The following is an 18,268-nucleotide window of genomic DNA, read 5'->3' as shown; positions in this document are numbered from 1 at the left end:
TCCAGTCTGCTCTGCAGCTGCAGCACTCAGGACTCTGAGCTAAGATGTTTGGGGTTCTGCCATTGCTGGCCTGATCAGAAGGATGTTCTAGAACCTGAGATGCTTTGTTAGGCCCTTGCTTTTATTTTCTAGCATAAAAAACAATCACAGTTTTGTCCTCATATTCAACACCATCTTTGTATTCACACCCCATTTTCCATCGTTTATGGCAACTATATCCTCTGTCTCAGCTTCCATTCTGCTGCATCAAACAAGCTGTGCTCTGGTAACCTCCCAAAATAGACTGTTCTTTTCCTTGGCTGTGCTGAGAAACCCTCTCTAGACACACTGGATTAGCTGCTGCTCTCTGAAGAAGAGTACTCACACTGATATGTGATTCCTCAGGGAGATGGCCAGACCTGCTGGCACAAACACCTCCCTTCCCTGCCACAACTCTCTTCCACATCCTAAGAGAAATGTTTTTGTGCCATTCCTTCATGCTGGTAATGATGCTCCTTGTGTAGCATCATTCCTCAGTCACTTCCATACAGTGATCCCATACCTCTCACTCTTATATCAGTTCATTCCTTTCTAACAGCAATTCTTTAATTCTTTCCTTTTTGCTTTTTTTTTTTTTTTTTTTTTTTTTTTTTTAGGTCTCATTAGTTTGCTGGTTCTTCCTCCTCCCCCCCACCAAAAAAAAAAAAATATATTAAAGGAAAACATGAAACAAAGTTTAGTTCCAAGGATAATATCCCAGGATGTCATCAGTTACCTCCCTAAGTTCAAGACTTTGCATTCAACTCTACTCAACACTGTTTCCCCCTGTGCTTGTGCTTTATCTTTGTTGAAGTTCTCCCAAATTCTAGTCTTCTCCAGAACTGCTAATAATTTCCAGTCCAGGCTCTTCACTAAAGTCTGTTATTCAGTATCAGCAATAAAACATTTATTTTGTCCAGAGCACCAAGCATCTCAAAAAAGGCAAACCCTGACTACCACTACAAAGCTCACATTTGGTATTGTTCACATGCTTGTTTTTATAAAAAGAGTTGAACCTAAGTAGCCTTGAGGCAAAAGTATCAGGCCTGCATTTTCCTGGAACATTTTTTCTTTTCCTTTTCCAAGGTATGGAACATTCTAAGAAGTGGAAAAATTTCCTAGCTTTTTTTGTAGCCATCTGGTATCACATTTACTCTCACAGCTGCAATTCAATGCTCTCCTTTCAGTTTGAGAGTCTCTGAGAGAATTTCCAACTCTTGACCTTTCCAGCACTTCACTTGAGGAAATTTCCACTTGTCATTCCTATTGTTTCTCCTGTCCCCACTCCTTTTAGTATCATCACTAGAAAAACAATACCAAAAACCTGATTATAAACAGTAGTTATGTTTATTTAATAGTGACCCACGTAGAGAATAAAAATATAGCAGGACTTGGCTGAGGTCTTATCCAGGTCAAATTCCCTTCATGCAGGCTGGGCTTAAGTACGGAGCTGGGATTACCAATGTAGGCGTTTCCCAAGAGTGCCAATCTTTGGATTTAGATCATTAGATTTTACAGCATGGGACGAGCATCCTTTAAAATCCTTCTTGGGAGCTGCTCCTTTTGTTCCTCCTGCCTACTGAGACAACTGGGGAGTCCCGATGCCTGAGCCGAGTGCTGAACCAGTGGTGCCGCAAGCCCTTCGGCCTGTGCCACCTCTGATTTGTGTCCCCTCCTGCCTGTGCCACCTCTGACTTGTGTCCCCTCCTGCCCGTGTCCCCTCCTGCCTGTGCCACCTCTGACTTGTGTCCCCTCCTGCCCGTGTCCCCTCCTGCCTGTGCCACCTCTGATTTGTGTCCCCTCCTGCCCGTGTCCCCTCCCGCTCCCCCCGCCGGCCCCGCCCCTTCACCCCTCAGGTGCTCCAGGGGGGGCGTGGTCTGCGGGATGGGCGTGGCGCTCTGACCGCCCATTGGCCAGCAGGCAGGGCAGGGGCGTGGTTTTCCCCCGGTGGGCGGGGCCCGCCCGTCGCGCGGCTCCCTGGGCTGCGGGCGGGCGCGGGAGGCCCGGGCTGCGCTCAGCCGAGAGCAGGTAGGGCTGGCGCGGGGCTGCCGCTTCCCGGAGCGCTTTCCCGGCGCTCCCCATCGCTCCCCGTCGCTCCCCGTCCTCCCTCGGCGCGTAGCGGGGGGCGGGCTGGCGGTGCAGGGTTGGCCGCAGCGGGCGGGCCGCGGCCGGCCCCCCCCCCGCCGGGCTGCGGCACTCGGGCCGAGCAGTGTCACCGTGAGTCCCCCTGCTCCGGGGGCTCGCCTGTGTGACAGCGGGGCTCGCCCGTGTGCTGGGAGGTGGCCAGGGGGGCTCCGAGCGAGCCTGGGGAGTGCGGGGCCTGAGCTGCCGGGAATTTGCCGCTTGTCAAAGCGCGGGTCACAAAGGTGCGGGGCTGGAGCGTCTTTCCTATGGGAGAGACTGCGGGAGCTGGGCCTGTTGTAGTCCCGAGAAGAGAAAACAGACGGGATCCCATTAATGCATATAAACAGGCAAATCTCGAGGGCAGGTGCCAAGGGGACCGTGCCAGGCTCTTGTCAGTGGCGCCCAGTGACAGCACAAGGAGCACTGGCCAGAAACTAAAACAAAAGAAGTTCCACCTCAGCGTGAGGAAGGATTTGACACTGAGGGTGGCAGAGCACTGGCACAGCTGCCCAGGGAGGTTCAGGACTCTCCCTCCCTGGAGACATTCAAACCCACCTGGACACGCTCCCGTGTCACCTGCTCCAGGTGACCCCTCCCTGCAAGGGGTTGGAATGGATGGTTTCCAGAGGTCCCTTCCAACCCCGGCAATTCAGTGAATCTGTGAAAACACTGCCTTGTTGCACACCACCCAAAATACTGGGTTTACTACGTGTATATAGCATATCTACCACTCGTGCTGTGAATGTTCTGGAGTGGGCAGGTGGTGTATGTGCAAGAAACTTGTTCTCTGAACTTAATGTTTCTTGAGCACATCTAAGCACATGATAAGGAGTGCCTTATACATAGCTGTCAAAAATAGCATTACATTTGTGACAGGTTCAGCTATCAAAGTGCAGAACAACTGTATGTTGTAGCTTGAAGTGCTTTAGCATTTGTTAGTTCTTACAGCACTTGCAGGAAAGCTTTGTGCTTTATCATAAATTACAAACTAGAGTATATGAAAAAAATTGGATCCTCCATTATGGAACTTTTTTTTACATTTATATGCTGAGCTACCATGCATTCCTGTGTAATGTGTGGATATCAAGAAACCTGTAGTTGCTGTTCAGTTGTGTCAGCAAAAGGGTGTGTGCATCTGATGACTCTGAAGTTTCTTTCCTGATATTTCTGTTCTTTCATTTTCAGATACAATTCAGTTGGAAGAACGCATGGCTGGCAAATAGTAAGTGTGATACTCTCTACTGTGCTGAACTATGCTCAGTGGCAGTTTGATAGAAAAATTCTGTCTTTTCTTTCATGTAATTTCTCTAATAGCTTCTGCTCTAAACTCTTTTATCACTACAGGAAAGTCACTGCTCTTTTGGAAGGCCTCCCATTCCATTGCACCAGGATTTTCCAGCTGAGTCTTGGTGGAAAGTGTGTCTTGGGTATTGTTAATACCTCAGGCAGTTTTGGTTTTCCTTACAGCAGAAGTCATTATGAGGATGGCGTGGGGATGCCTTTTCACTTCCTTTCCAGTAGTTTTCATCTTTTTCTCTTCCAGCTGTGTGTGTGGGATGTTAGCTGCCTGGGAAGCTCTTACACCTGAGCTGGCAGCCTCTGGAGTGGTTGTGGGTGCAGAACATGTTGTCTTGACATTGAGTGGTTCAGTGCTGTGTCGTGACATGTGCTACATTAGAGTCAGATGAAAACCCAGTGGTGTGAGGGTGTTGGCAATCCTGTGGCCATGTAAATTCATTCTTTGTGGAGTTGGGTCAGCATCTGCATTGTAGCCCTTGGGTCTTTGTGCCACTCACCTGACAGCATGGGTTGTTTCCCTGGCTGCTTTGCTTTGGCAGAATATAGGTGGTGTTCTTGTCTCTGGCCCTGCAGAATAACAGATGCCCTGGCTACTTGCACAGGTTGTGTTCTGTTTGGTCTGCTTTCCTGTGTGCCATAAACGTTCTTTTTTGTATTAATTTTGAAATATCTCTGTTGATTTCAAGTTCCAACAACTTAACGTTGTCCTACTTCACAAAATCTCACCTTTTCCATGTTACCATCTGTTCAATCGGGTCTGGCTTCTTTCCACTGTGTTTCTTTTGTTCCCTCAGTGTAGGGCTGTGCAAAAAGCTTTTAATTTCTTTTGTGTGTGTCTTTTTCCAGCTTAAGAGGCTCAGCTAATACACCTTTTATACTCATGCATATTACTTGTTCCTTTGTGCATTTTGTGAGAGCTCTGTGGTGCTGCCTGTGAGAAACTTGTGGATTTATGTGTCTTATAAAGCTTTGTTTTGTTTTGACAAGCCTCTGAAGGAATATCAGATTGAGGCAGATTGATTTCACTGTTGCCCTTCAAAAGGAATTTAATTAGGTATTTGCAGCTTAAGGGACTTTCTAGTCCCTCACACAAGAAAGCTGTTGCTGTCATCTTTATGACAGCTATTAAGTCATTGAAATGTAAACTCTTAACTTTTCCTGACTGTAACAAAATATTAGCTGAAATAATTAGAGATATTTTTGGCCTCGTTGAGTAAAAGAACACATAATCCAGTGCAATTTGATAATGCTGTTGGAAAAAATAGTCCTGCCCTTCCAGTGGCCTCCTCCTTGATCTTCATGCCAGAACATGAATTTGTACAGCTGTATAAGACTAAGGAAATAAACTAGTTGGGAGAAAAATGAACATTTTTCACGTGGACCTTTATTTCCAACTTGAGCACAAGAACTGTGTATGATGGGCAAGAAAAGGAGGCTTTAATTTATTTACCTCAAGATTAGCATCTGTAATCCACTGCTAAAATGCCTTTTATATTAGCACATAGATTGAGAGATCCCAAATAGTGTGACAGATTGATTTTGACTAAATCTACTCATAGCTTGTTGTGCATTAGGTATATAAACCAAAATGAGTCTTTTTTTAGTTGTTCATATTTACTTGGGTATAAATTAAATGTACAAAAATAACCTGTGAACCATAGATAGCTAGGATGTAACTTGGGCTGGTTGTTAGATTTTGTCACTGTAACTCTACAACCATTTAGTCTTGATTCTCTTTCCTAGATTGCTGTAAGGCCTGGGAAGTTGACTGGAAACAGCAGGAGGGTGAAGGTTCCAGCACTGTGGTAAGTGTGCTATTTTAAAACATCCAGGAGAAGAGCTGGGAAAGGAGCTGATATGGAATCGTGAGTCCAGGAGTGAATCACTCGGTGATGAATTGTCTGCAGCTGTGTGTGGGAAGATGAAAGAGCTGGGAGTTTAAAAAGAGGAGGCAGCAGTAGCTGGCAGCATGTTCCTGCTCATGGTGAAGGGTGGGAATGTGCATGCAGAGTATGAGGGCAGGTACTTGATGCCTCACATTTTCATGAAGCTGTGAAACACACTAATCCATTTATCCTCAGTGTGTGTTTGCTAATTAGAGCATTAATATTTTCTTTACTGCTCACGTGGGAAATTGGGGAAAAATATGATGTTTTCCATTACTTACATGGAAGTTTAGTGGTGGAAGTCAAAACTAGAAGTTAGCTAACCTTGACACTACCCTCTATGAGCTTTGTTAATTTATTAGTTTGTAACAATGCAATGGCAGTAATAGTTTGTTTGCAAGATCTTAGTCTCATTACACGTTATATCTTACTATGATAGAACCAATCCAAAATGCTTGCAGTGAGGTTGTTTACTGATTTTTTTTTTTTTTCCTCCTGAAGTGGCTTTTTAGAAGATGACCATAGAGGATCTCCCAGAACCTTCCTTTGAAGGAGATTCCCTCATTGAAAGAGAACGATTCTTATTCCCAAACTCTGAAACATCTGTTACTTTTTCTGTTGCTGCAGCACCAATGCCTTCAGACTGTGGTATGTACTTTAAACAGAAAATGAATTTTTAATTAGCACAGAACAAATTTGAATTATAAAGTTTAAGAAAAGCTATAAACTCTTAATTACTTCTTTCCAGAAAAAGTTTTCTTCTTATTAAATAGATTCTATGTTAAATTAAAGATGAAGACCCAATACTTTTGCATTTTTCTTATGCTTATACTATAAATGATATCTTTTCCTTTGTACACTTCTGTGCATTTGTGGTCACATTTGCAGTTCTTTCACATTTCAGTGTAGAATTGGATATTGTGTTGAGATGTAAAATTGGAGTAAGTAAGGGAAGTTAATTAAACCACATTTGAAACCCCTAGAGTTACACTTCTTGTGCTTTAGTATGAAAATGATGTACTAGAAGAGGATATTTCTGCTAAAAGTGTACTTTTTTGTGGTGGTAAGGACTGCAAAGTGAGTGGTTGAAAATTATAGCAAGTATAATTCTGATCAGCTGTCAGAGTAATGTTTATTTTCAGTAACTGTCTTCACATGTATAAATTGTAATAAAATTTCTAAGAGTATATAATGTGTTAAAATGTCACTGTAGGTAAGGAGCTTCACTGATAGCTGCAATTATAATGCCTTTGAATGTTGCAAAAGATATTGATAGCATCTCTGTGTCTTAAAAATCACTCCTACCACCTCTGTGTTTCCCATTCATTGATTAGAGCAGTCAGCTGTATTCAGTTCTGTCTTTGACAGAACTCAGCATTCTTGAGACCCATTTTATAAGTTAGCTCAGGTTGAGAATGTAAGTGTTCCATATGATAGATTTCAGTACATGAATGTATGTCTTTACATGGTTTAGTCCTGTTCTCACCATTCTCCTAGTCTACTCTAAGTACTGCCATGATTTATTTCATTCTACTTTCTTATCCCTTAGATAAAATTTCCACTTGCCTTCTTTAAACATTGTTTTGTTGTGATGTCTTCTGATAACCCTATGATCTTACTGCTATCTCTTCTACCTGGTTTCTGCCTACTCATTAAATAAAAAAAACCCTTTTATATGAAATTGCTTTCACCTGTGTAGCAGTAACATTGCTGAATCTGGATGAAGGAGAGACATTCTTGGTCTTTACATTCAGTGCATTTATTTTTCCTTAATGCAGTTGAGCACTGTAATTAATACTTGGGAAAGACAGAGGGGGAGAAAGTAATATTTTAAAGTATCTAGATGCTATTGCCATCCTTTCATGGGATTCATTGCTTTAACAGATTTTCTGTAGCATTGCTTTGGTTTGCAAAGACTACAGCTGATCACTTGTTAAGCACTTAGGGTGGTTGTCATTAATATTTGGTACAGTTTCAGAGTTTTTCTCTACCATGCTGATTGTAAGACTTGATTTCTGATAGATAATTTGGGTCAGGTTTGTGGCTGGAAATCTTCCTGGTAGAGTAAGAACTGTGAGTATCCTGTAAGATCATTAATCTTGTTGCCTAGTTGTCTGTTTGCTTCATAGCTTTCAGCTGTAGATCAGTTGTGGTTTATGTGGAAGGTAAATATTAGTGGATAAATCAGTAAATGTGTGTTGATGCATGGGATGTAAGGAAGAAGCACACTTCAGGTAGTTCTGGGAGATAAAGGGTTTGGATTTTTTATATGCTAGGTGAAAATAAAAATTCATGTTAAATACCAGTGAAGTTGTCCTCCTTTTCCATTCTTGTTGAGTCAAGGCAATGAAGTTTGAGGAACTCAACCAGGAAGCAAACTCTCTATGTGCTTTTATCTGTTGATGCAGTCTAGAAGTCAGGTATGCTGTTTTTGGGGAAAGGTTGGGATGATTCACCCAGGGGTGGTTTATGCCATGTCACACACCCAGATGGGTGATGGTGTGTGGTGCTTAACCTGTCTGTCCTGTCTGAGAGCTGTGAATGTTGTACGTTTGTCCAAAACCTGTTTAAGAGGCAATTCCCCAATAGCTGCAGCAGGGGAAACAGTTCAGTGTTTGCCATGATTCATTTGCTGATGGCACTGGACTCTGCTTCCATTCCCTCTCCTCACAGCCATTGCTATTCAGATTCTTTCATATAATTTTCTAGAGTTGGAAGAAATTCCACAAATTTAAAATAGAGGATGTGTGTAGATATACAGACATGCCTGTGAGTAATGTGACATATACTTTTATGATAGGGTGTGTTATACACTTACAGTTTGAGTTGCCTGGAAGAACATGAGGCTTAAAATCTCTAAAAGTGGTGGGTTTTTCTCTGGTCTTGATTTGGTGCCTTAATTTTTGAAGGTGTTTCTTTCCTGCAGCTGCCTCCAGCTGGGATTGATGCATTAATGAAATATCTGAAAATAGTAGAGGTCACAGAATGCCTTTCTGATTAGAATGTGTGCTTATATTTTAATATGTTCTATGTAAATTGTGATGAAAGAAGAAGGAAAAGACATATTTTGTAGCACATGGAGAAATCATCTATGCATTTGATCCTTGAGAGATCAATAGGCTTGTCTGTGCTTGGGAGCAGTTTGGAACCTGCAGCCTTTGCCTGGCTTGAACAACAGTAAACCCTTATTAGCAGAATCACCATACATCTCTGTTACTCCTTGCCTAAACTTAAAATCACTCCTGCAGTACTGTTGTACTGCTGATTCAAAGCTTTTTCAGAAGTATAAGCAAGACATAAGTATGAAAGGAAAAACAGAGCAGATGTTAGAGAAAATTTTCCAAATTAATTCACCATTCTGATTTTTCCAGTGTGAGTAGTGAATAGTGAATGAGTAGTGAAGTTACTCTCTCTGCTATTCTTTGCCTCTGACTTGGAAAAAACTAGATGTATGTTAAATGTCAAGATTTTATATAATGAGTTTTTTCTTTTTTAACAGAGTTTTCCTTCTTCGATCCCAATGATGCAGCGTGCCAGGAAATACTCTTTGACCCCAAAACATCAGTTTCTGAATTGTTTGCTATCTTAAGGCAGTGGGTTCCACAGGTCCAGCAGAATATTGATATTATTGGGAATGAGGTGAGATACAAACGAAGATCCTTGAGTGCTCTCAATGTTAAATACTATGTTGACAGAGAATAAAACCAGTTCCTTCAGAAGCAGAATTAATCATAAATGCAGGTATAGTTTTTGCCTTTTAACAAGTAGTGACTGGTCATCCCTTGTATTCCACATGTTGTCAGCTTTTATTTGGATAAAGAAAGATGATGGATAAAATTCAGTACATTTACATAGATGGTATAAACAATGTTTCTCCCAAGGCAATTGTGTTGAGACCCTTCACCTTTTGTTTGTTTCCTAATTATCAATAATCCCAAACTCCAAAATATGAAGTTACTGTTGAAGCCTGACCTTTAGGGCAGTGGTTCCTAGGCACAAAATGTGTTTCTAGTATTTCCATCCTACTTCCTTATTTTTCTTCTGGATTCTGGGTTTTTCTGGACGTGTGGGGGAGTGCAGTGAAAATTGACCCTACCATATTATAACTGGGGGCTTCGTTTTGGGGGTGTGTGGGAGTGAGGTGGGTAGTTGTTGAGACATCAAAGAACAAGGGGAAAGCTTTATAAATAATTTTCCCATGCAGTTAACTGCTTAACTTTTTAGCATGTTAAGTATATGTTAGAAGGAGCAATATAACTAACTTTTAAAATCTGTAAATAATGAAGGTTAATGATAATGCTATTCATTAGATTTGTGTATGTTGCTCAGTTCTGCAGTTAAGAGTCTGTTCTGGTAGGCTTCTTTGTTACTACCCCTTGCAATGAATCCAGGAGTCAATACCTCTGAAATAACTTAGGAAATAGTAGTGATGTCAGAGATAATGCCAGAGCTAAAATGTGCTTGTTTTCCACTTGCCTGTCAGATCATTAAAAGAGGTTGCAATGTGAATGACAGAGATGGACTGACTGATATGACTCTCCTGCATTACACTTGCAAATCAGGGGCTCATGGCATTGGTGAGTAAAAAAAAATAAGTCATTATAGATGTAAAAACCTGATTGAGTCACATGAACAAATCCCACTGACTGTTACAGAATTGTTCCTTGCAGTAGATTCTATTTTTAGTGCTTGGTTTTCTCTCCTGTAGTGGTTGTGAACAAGGAAGGTGCAGAACTGCAGCTGTAGCCATGGGGAGCAAGCTGAGTTAGTGGTATAGGTATTACACACAGTAGTACCAGATTAAACAGATACTTCATGTGGCAAAGGCAGTTTCAGACTGAGGTGCAAGCTGCAAGTTTGATCTAGTTTTTGCTGTAGTTTTTGTACAGCAGAACATTCAGGCAACTGTCTGTTCTTTTTCTTTTGTTTCCTTCACCCTGTTCATGTCAGAAGAGAACAATAAACTTCATTTGCATTATTATGGTCATAAATACTGGAAATGGGAGCACATTTAACTCTGTTTGAATACCCCTGTTAACTTTTCTATGTTGTGTTAATTTTTTGTTGACCTGAGCCCTCTTCTCCTCTGAATTGAGAGAAGTCTGGCATAGGTTGTCTTCCCTGAAGCTGGCAGATCTTTTAACATAAACTTCAGCATTGTGATGTGCAGTTCTTTTTCTTCTATCTGATACTAAAACTCCTGGGTTTGATGGCTGACATAGGACTTATATTAGAGAAAAACTGATTGTGGTATTATACACTAGAGATTTCAGCCCTTTATGACAGAGGGCAAAGATTTCTGTATCCTAATCCTAAAAAGAAAAGCATAGTGATAATTCTGCTGTGAGTTTAAAAGGCTTCATGTACATTTTGTGTTGCACATAAACACATGTGCTTTTTCAGGTCAAATAAATAACTCACTAATTCATAATTTACAAAAATTACCCTGCAGGTGATGTTGAAACTGCTGTGAAATTTGCAACACAGCTCATTGATTTGGGTGCTGACAGCAGCTTACGCAGCCGCTGGACAAATATGAATGCCTTGCATTATGCTGCCTACTTTGATGTTCCAGAACTGATCAGTCTTATTTTGAAAAATGCAAAGCCAAAAGGTAGGCATTGTGACCTTTGTTTCATGTAGTTGTCCATTTTTTTGTAGACCCTAAGCTGATGTATGGTGGTCTGTAAGTGTGGTGTTCATTTATCCATTATACATAAATAATTTCTTATTCTTTTATTCAGCCTCATTGGTTCATTTTTCTCTTAACCTGTTTTTTAGTGGTATACTGTTCTGTTTCCATTGCTGGTTTTTAAACTTGAGCTTTGTACATGACAATAGAAGTTTCAAATACACTGGAAAGCAAACAGGTTAATCTTAAGTTATTGAGAACCAAGAGAATGTTTGCAGAAAACCAAAGATACAACTATTGTAGTAAAACCTTGTGGTTTTAAATGTTGCTTAAACATTGAGAAGTGTTTAAAATGTGAGGAGAAGGTTAAAGGAGTAGTGAGGATTTGGCAATTGCATATAGCAAACCTGTGAGTGAGGCAGTTTTGACTTGCTTATTTTTCCCATATCTCAGCTATGTAGAGGGTCCTGTTTAAGGAACAATTTGACTTCAGTGTTTGGCATAAATAGATAACAACTTTTGGAATGATACTGTGAAGAGTTGGTAATTGGAGCCCTATTTATACTAATGGAAAGGGAAATACAGAAATGGTTCTGAACCAGAACTGTTTATTTCTAATTTGGTCAGGACAGCAAAACCACTAAACAACTTTATCACTAAAATCGTACAAATGTGAATTTGTTCTGCTGAATATCCTCCTGATTGTGCCAATTTGCAAAATAATTTTTTATCTTGGGACTCTGTCTTAAGAGTTTGAAAAGCTGGACTTTTAGAGTACCCAAAGCTTGCTTACCAGATCTTGAATCTCCATGGAGGTGATTGTTAAGCTGTGCTGTTACTGCTGTGACTTGCTTAGGAGGTGACAAGTGTGGTTGGTAACATAAGGCAAAATCAGGCTGCACACCACATTTCAATAGCCTGGTCTCCATAATTTGCATCAGCAGTTTAGGTCTCCTTTCAGACCTTATTTGCATTTGGTGTTCTCTTCTTGTGCAGTTCCTACAGAAGGGGTGGGACTTTGCTCAGATTTCCAAGGAAACCACTCCAGTTAAATGTCTCAGCAGTTGGCAATACTTGGATAAGCAGCTGATATTTTTTGTCTCAGGAAACATGTAAAATTATTTGCCCTCTGACATGGAAACAATGGAAGGTGTGAATTAGTAGAATAGTTTCAGCTCCATACTTCATCAGGCAGTTTGCAGAGAAGGAAGAACATATGCAGAAGAACATGCTTCAGATGGATCCATACTGAACTGGAGAAAAAATGGTTTTTAATATATAAATAACTTTTCAAGACAGTTGTGTGCTGACTCTGAGACACCCATTGTGAAGTACAGGTGTTTGCTTTTGATTTACTGCAAACCTGCTTTCTTTATGATGCTCTGTAGTTAAATTTTTCATACAGATTTACTCCTCAGTTGTTACTGGAAAGAGCTAGTTTGATCTTGGATTTTTAGAGGTTTTGAATACAAAAATTGTATATTATTTTCCTCTAGATAGTTTGGGGGTAGTTATTAGGCAACATTTTTGATATTTGTCTTTCTTTCTGCCACCTCTACTATGCCCACTTAGATCAAAGCTGTAAGAGAACTGTTCAGAAAATCTAAGCATGAAGTTTGCAAATCTGAGGAAGTCACAGAGTCTAATCAAAAAACCAAACCACACATCAGTTGTTTTTCAAAATAGGAATATGTGCAACTGTTGCTGGCTCAGTAGCTGTTGCTACTGACCAGTATTTCTGCAAATTGGTTCCTATGTGTGCAGAAAATATTTGGCTGTATTCCATAGCAGTTTCAATGGCTGTATACAGCTCCTCAGCTTCTAGCTGGTTTTTAACTGATAATGGCTTCTGACCTTTGGTATATAAAGGGTGCATCTCCAGTAGGTCTCATCATGACTTGAGGCATGTGAATGCAGTCTGTTTTCAAGTTTGTGTTCAATCAGTACAATTGCAAAACTGTTAAATTCTGATTGCAAGTTTGTTACCTTTGATCTTCATAAAATGGAATCAATTTCATTAGTATGTATGAACTTAACATGTTTACATAATCTATACAGGCTTATATAACTGTGTATCTTCTTATATATGTTGATGTTATATTTGTTCCTTTAGTGTAATTATATAAGGATGTTGGTGCAGTTGGGATATACTTTGTTTATGGCATTGTGAGAGGGGCTCGTGTTTTTTGGGATGGAGGCTGAAACTGGAAAATATGAGGAGACTTTTCAGCCCTGAGGTGGAAAGTTTTATGTTCCTCAGTGGTATTTCAAATTGGAATATGACTGCTAATACTTGTGGTCTTTTGGCTTGTGTATTAAATCAGCTGGCACTTTTAATTAATAGTTCTATATTTAATTGAATCAAAATGACACCTCTCTTGTATAATTTAAGAGAGGAGCCTCAGAACTAAACAGACATTTAAACTCCAATCTTCTAGAGCAGTAATAACTTCATAGCAGATTGAAAGATATATTGGGAACAACTGATAGAAATATATATTGTGTTAAATTGCTTCCATTCAAATGCAGTGCTCAATTTTCCAAACTATCAGTGCAAGACCCTTCTGAGTGCAATTCTTTGAAAACAAAGAAATTATAACAATCACCACCTCTTACTTCATTCTTGGCCATTAGTACTTAAGTCAGTGTAAAGCATATGTATAATCAGTTTTCCCTTGCCCTTCTTCCTGCTCACAAAGGAAAACAACTGGTTGAAGATGCATCTTATTTTAATGTTTGACACCTAGAAGCAATAAAATATAAATGTTTCTGAAACATTAAGTTATTCACTTGTTAATCTTGACACAGTAGATTTGGCATTCTGAGTAGCAGCAACTTTGCAGTTAAGCCATCAGTATTAAAAAATGAGTGAAAGTACATGCTCATCTTCCAGGTTGGTTCATGGTATGAATAAACAGATGCAAATAAGGTTGATATTCTATGTAGAATTACTTGTCATATGCATTTGGTACATAAATAATGGTGTGTCTGTGTAAATGCTGACATAAACTATAAAAATGAATGTCCTCACAAGGAATCTGTAGGGGGAAATGTTCATGTAACAGACTTGTGTACCTCACATGTGATGTTTAATTGCAGATGTGGATGCCACATGTAGTGATTTTGATTTTGGAACAGCTTTGCATATTGCTGCATTTAACCTATGCACAGGAGCTGTCAAGTGTTTACTGGAACATGGAGCAAATCCTGCCTTTAGGGTAAGAAATCAGGTTGTGGATTCACCAGAAGGTGAAAAAGGTACCTGGAAAAACTGAACAGTCTGTCCAGGATTTTGATTAGCTAAAGGTGTGCTACGTGGGGTTAGAGTGTCTCAGAAAAAGATATTTGCAATTCACAGGGGATGATTTTGTATGCTTTGTCCTACTTGTGTGTTGAAGTTTGTGTCTTTGTGTCATGGTCTAGTTCATTAGTTCTAATAACTTTCAAGAGGTTTTTCTGTTTGTTGTTTGAGCTTTCATTTATTATTATTCATGGGTGTCTTGCAACAGCTGAGTCCCCATGGCAGTGGGGCATCTTTTCAGAAATGGAGGAGTGCAATCTTTGTCCTCCAGAAATGCAGTGTTGTGCTTAGCAGTGAGCCTGATGTTGGCATGAGTAACTGAGAATGCACAAACATCACCTGCTCTGCTTAATAACCCAATAGTAGGCATAGGTTATAGTTCAAAGTGTTGCTATATGTGTCTAGCCACAGCTGTGGGTTTTGATTGAGTTTTGTTTGATTTGGGTGTTTGTTGTTTTGTGTGGGGTTTTTGGTTGTTTATTTTTTGGGGGGAAGGCCTTGGAAAGTTTTCTTATTTTAGCAAAACCAGTATCTCAGTTATCCATTTTCAATTGTAGGGGTTGTTTCAAATGAGAACTCATAGTTGTATTAAGGGTACTCAAAATTCATTATTTTATGTAGCACTGTTGATGTGAAATCTTCTGGAACTTTATTGCCCATGATATTCAATCTAGATCTCCTAAAAAATGGTGGGTTTCTTCTTTGTCTCTTCATACAGTGTGCATGAATGTGTCTGAAGCTCTCTGGCAGTATGTTTAGGAGTCTGTTGTCACAGGGAGCTCTGCTTTGTAGTTGCACAAGCATTCTGAGCTGGCAGAGGTGGCTGTGCCCTTGAGAAGGGAAACCCTGAGCTTCCACTTGGCCTTCTTGCCACTGCTCTGCCTGTGCTTTGTATTGACATAGAGGTTTGCAGGGCACCTGGTGGGCTGAATTATGAGACTTATGTGACCAAAATAATCTCTAATGTTATGACTACAAACTCAAACTACCTACTCAACTTCAACTATATCCTGTTTTTAAGGTAGTGTGATTTTTTTAATTACAAATTGATTGGAGATTTTTAAGGAATGATGAGTGTTGAATTGCTCAAACCTGTAGTAAAGTTTTGATTAGAGGCAGTGTGTAGAGTTTGATCATTTGGGAACAGAGTAAATTCTGGGTGAGGATTATACTTTTTTAGCCTTGAGATGAATTGAGAGGGAGCTCAGGAAGCATTGAACTTGTAGGACCAAAACAAATACAGTCTTACTCTGCATCATTACATCTGGTAATGTTTGAATCCAGGGGCTCAGCTGAGACAAATTTGGAAGACTGTGATGATTATTTTTTTCCACAAACATCGTGAAAATGGGCAGACAGCCAAAGCTCCACTCTTTGCTGAAATCTGCAGGTAGAACTGTTCCTGAAGCAGCCTGACAGTACCTGCTATCTGGGCAGCTGGCCTGGAGTTGAGGTTAACTCCAGGGGAGCTGGTACTCCAACAACTTGTCCTGTCACCCTGTCACATAGGACATGCAGGGAATCATGATCATGGCTCTCTGGGAGTGGGGTGTGTTTGGAAAGGACTCTGTTCTTAACCTATCTCTCATAGGATAGTCTGTCTAGACAAACCTGAACAGATTTATTTAGGTGCTCATGTGAGCCATCACATTTGCATATTATATACATGCAACATACATAATTAAATTTCCTCTTATATTTGGAATAAGCCTTACCAAGGGACAAGCTATATGCTGGGTAAAGATAGATTCTTTGGGAGGAGTTGGTGTTTTGGTATTGGCATTACAGACCAGAACTCTGTCTGGCTTTCCTAACTCTGTGTTCAGGTACACAGATACATACAAGTGTTTTGTTTCAGGTGTTCTGAGTCCTAACAACATTCTTAAATTTGAAAATGTTGGTTACTTGTTGGTTTCAAAAATGATGAGCTGTACATGCTAGCTGATCTATCTAAGGATGTTTTGGTATTCTTGTTTGAAGATGTGGGTTTCTTCACAGTTGTTTGTATTCTAGAAAAAATATCTAATAAAGACAATTAAACACTTCTTAAAACGCTGTAGTTTCACCTGATCAGGTTTAACTTGTAACAGCATTAAATCCTGTGCTATGTTATGTTTCTACAGGATGACAAAGGGCAGATTCCAGCAGATGTGGTTCCTGATCCAGTAGATATGCCACTGGAAATGGCAGATGCAGCAGCCAGTGCAAAGGAAATCAAGCAGATCCTGCTGGATGCAGTCCCTCTCTCATGTGACATCTCCAAAGCCATGATTCCAACCTATGACCACGTCACAGGCAGAGCCATGCTTTTATCACTTGGCCTGAAACTGGGAGATCGTGTTGTTATTGCAGGACAGAAGGTATGGCCACCACTCTGGTACTCTTATAATTCCTGGAGAGTCCATTTATTTACCACTTTGGAGATGGACCTCAGTTTGAGGGTCTGAAATGCTTTCTGGAAGGTGTGATCTCTGGATTGCAGCAAGGAACTGGTTACAGAAAGCAATAAACTGAAGAGTTGTGTGGTAAAGTCATTGTTATGAAAAGCAGTTTTGACAGGCATAGGCTGCATTTTGTGTCTTTAAATGGTTTTTAACAGTCTCCTATAGTACATCAGCATGGCTCAGTTTTTATAAACGTTTTGGGTGTCACATCAAAGTGATGGTAAAATTCACAAATTACTTTGTGAATTGCCCAGCTTTATTAGGAATGTGCATTTTTGAAGTACTCCTGATAGTTTCCAGAAGGCAGGGAAAAAACCCTTCAGTTCTGCTTAGTCTACAGTAACCCAATTTCACTGGTGCAATGCAGTTAAAATCTTTGAAGCAGTGCTGTGCCAACAGGGTTGTTACATGGTTCTCTGGAAATATAAGGATGTAGCTAATAGAGGTCCAGCTCAAATGTGAATAGCTTTTTAAAAGCTACCATTATGGCCAGCTTTCTAAAAATATATTTGAAAACTGTAACATTAATATTGTGTTCAGTATTCAGACTTTTTATTTGCTCTGATAGCAAGGGATATAAGTGCTAAAACTCTTTTAAAGAAGTACTTTTTTCCTGGTAAATATTGAAAGCATTTGTCAGTAAAATTTTGTATTTGAATAGCTTTCACTTTAATAGCTTTCCTAATATAACTTCAGAATTTTAACTGTCACAACTGAAATGTTCTAAAGTGATCTCCAGCAAGAGTGTGAAGCAGCTTCCATTGTGTTTTATAATTTGGTGTATTCTTGAAATTGGGTCAGGGAAAGCAAAGTAATCACTAGATGTGCAGAAGGCATTTTAACTGAAATGTGTGCAGAAGGTCACTCATTCTTTAAAGACAGAAGTTGCTTTATCAGAAGTCACAGTGGTGGCAAGGGGAGATAATGTAAGTGCAAGTTAATGGAGGCTTTAGAGCAAGAAAGTGATGAAATTGGTGCTCTTGTGTATCTTTCCTCTAAGTAAGGCCCACAGAATGGTTTGTGCTGTAAAATGCTCACTGTGCACGGATAGAGCTGCCTGGGTTTGGTTACTTTTGTTGTTCCAATTGATTATGCTGTTGCAGTGTTTTTTAAGAAGTTGTTGCAAACTGTTTTTGTACTGTCAAAGGCCAGCAGGGCTTTGCAGCTAACTTGTTTTTCTTTAAGTGTTCTAGAGCAGGTGGGAAGAAGGAATGTGATTGTGCTGTTTGAATTTCATTTCCACAGCAGCTTTCCTCCCTTCCTTCCTTTGTGTGAGGAGCTGTTGTGCAGTGCTCCCACATTGCTTCCCACCCCTTTTTTCCCTTTGCCTGAATGGAGAAGTTGTTCTCAGCCCTGCCTTCCCCTCCCCCTCGATACTCTTAAATTGCTGCAGGGTGGAGCAAAAGTGAAAGCAGGATGATGACAACGGTGCCCTGTTTTTAACCTTCTTGTGCATCAGTTCTCATTCTGCAATATGGAAGCTGGGATGAGGACACTTGGAACAGCAGCATTTTTGTGAGCTATATTTACAGGTTCCTATTGTCTTTCCTGCTTCTGCAGTCTC

General features: G+C 40.2%; 1 protein-coding gene across 4 annotated transcripts in view; it reads left to right on the top strand.

Moving 5' to 3' along the window:
* Positions 1 to 2,023: 2,023 nt before the first annotated feature.
* CLIP4 (CAP-Gly domain containing linker protein family member 4) overlaps positions 2,024 to 18,268 on the top strand; it is a 29,246-nt gene continuing 13,001 nt past the window's right edge. Inside the window, exons 1-9 of one of the 4 annotated variants that reach the window (XM_079298163.1) lie at positions 2,024 to 2,046; positions 3,328 to 3,364; positions 5,185 to 5,306; positions 5,829 to 5,975; positions 8,827 to 8,966; positions 9,811 to 9,904; positions 10,780 to 10,941; positions 14,059 to 14,177; positions 16,384 to 16,620. In XM_079298163.1, the coding sequence (XP_079154289.1) occupies positions 5,843 to 5,975; positions 8,827 to 8,966; positions 9,811 to 9,904; positions 10,780 to 10,941; positions 14,059 to 14,177; positions 16,384 to 16,620 (885 nt within the window). In that variant the 5' untranslated portion in view covers positions 2,024 to 2,046; positions 3,328 to 3,364; positions 5,185 to 5,306; positions 5,829 to 5,842. Of the gene's footprint in view, positions 2,047 to 3,327; positions 3,365 to 5,184; positions 5,464 to 5,828; positions 5,976 to 7,613; positions 7,748 to 8,826; positions 8,967 to 9,810; positions 9,905 to 10,779; positions 10,942 to 14,058; positions 14,178 to 16,383; positions 16,621 to 18,268 lie in introns of those variants that run through there. The other 3 variants (XM_079298161.1, XM_079298162.1, XM_079298164.1) reach the window with 3 other exon arrangements.

Source organism: Erithacus rubecula (assembly GCF_903797595.1).
Source record: "Erithacus rubecula genome assembly, chromosome: 2".
NCBI classification, from domain to species: domain Eukaryota; kingdom Metazoa; phylum Chordata; class Aves; order Passeriformes; family Muscicapidae; genus Erithacus; species Erithacus rubecula.
The sequence above is the reverse complement of the archived record's forward strand: the minus strand, read 5'-3'. Positions and strand labels throughout refer to the sequence as shown.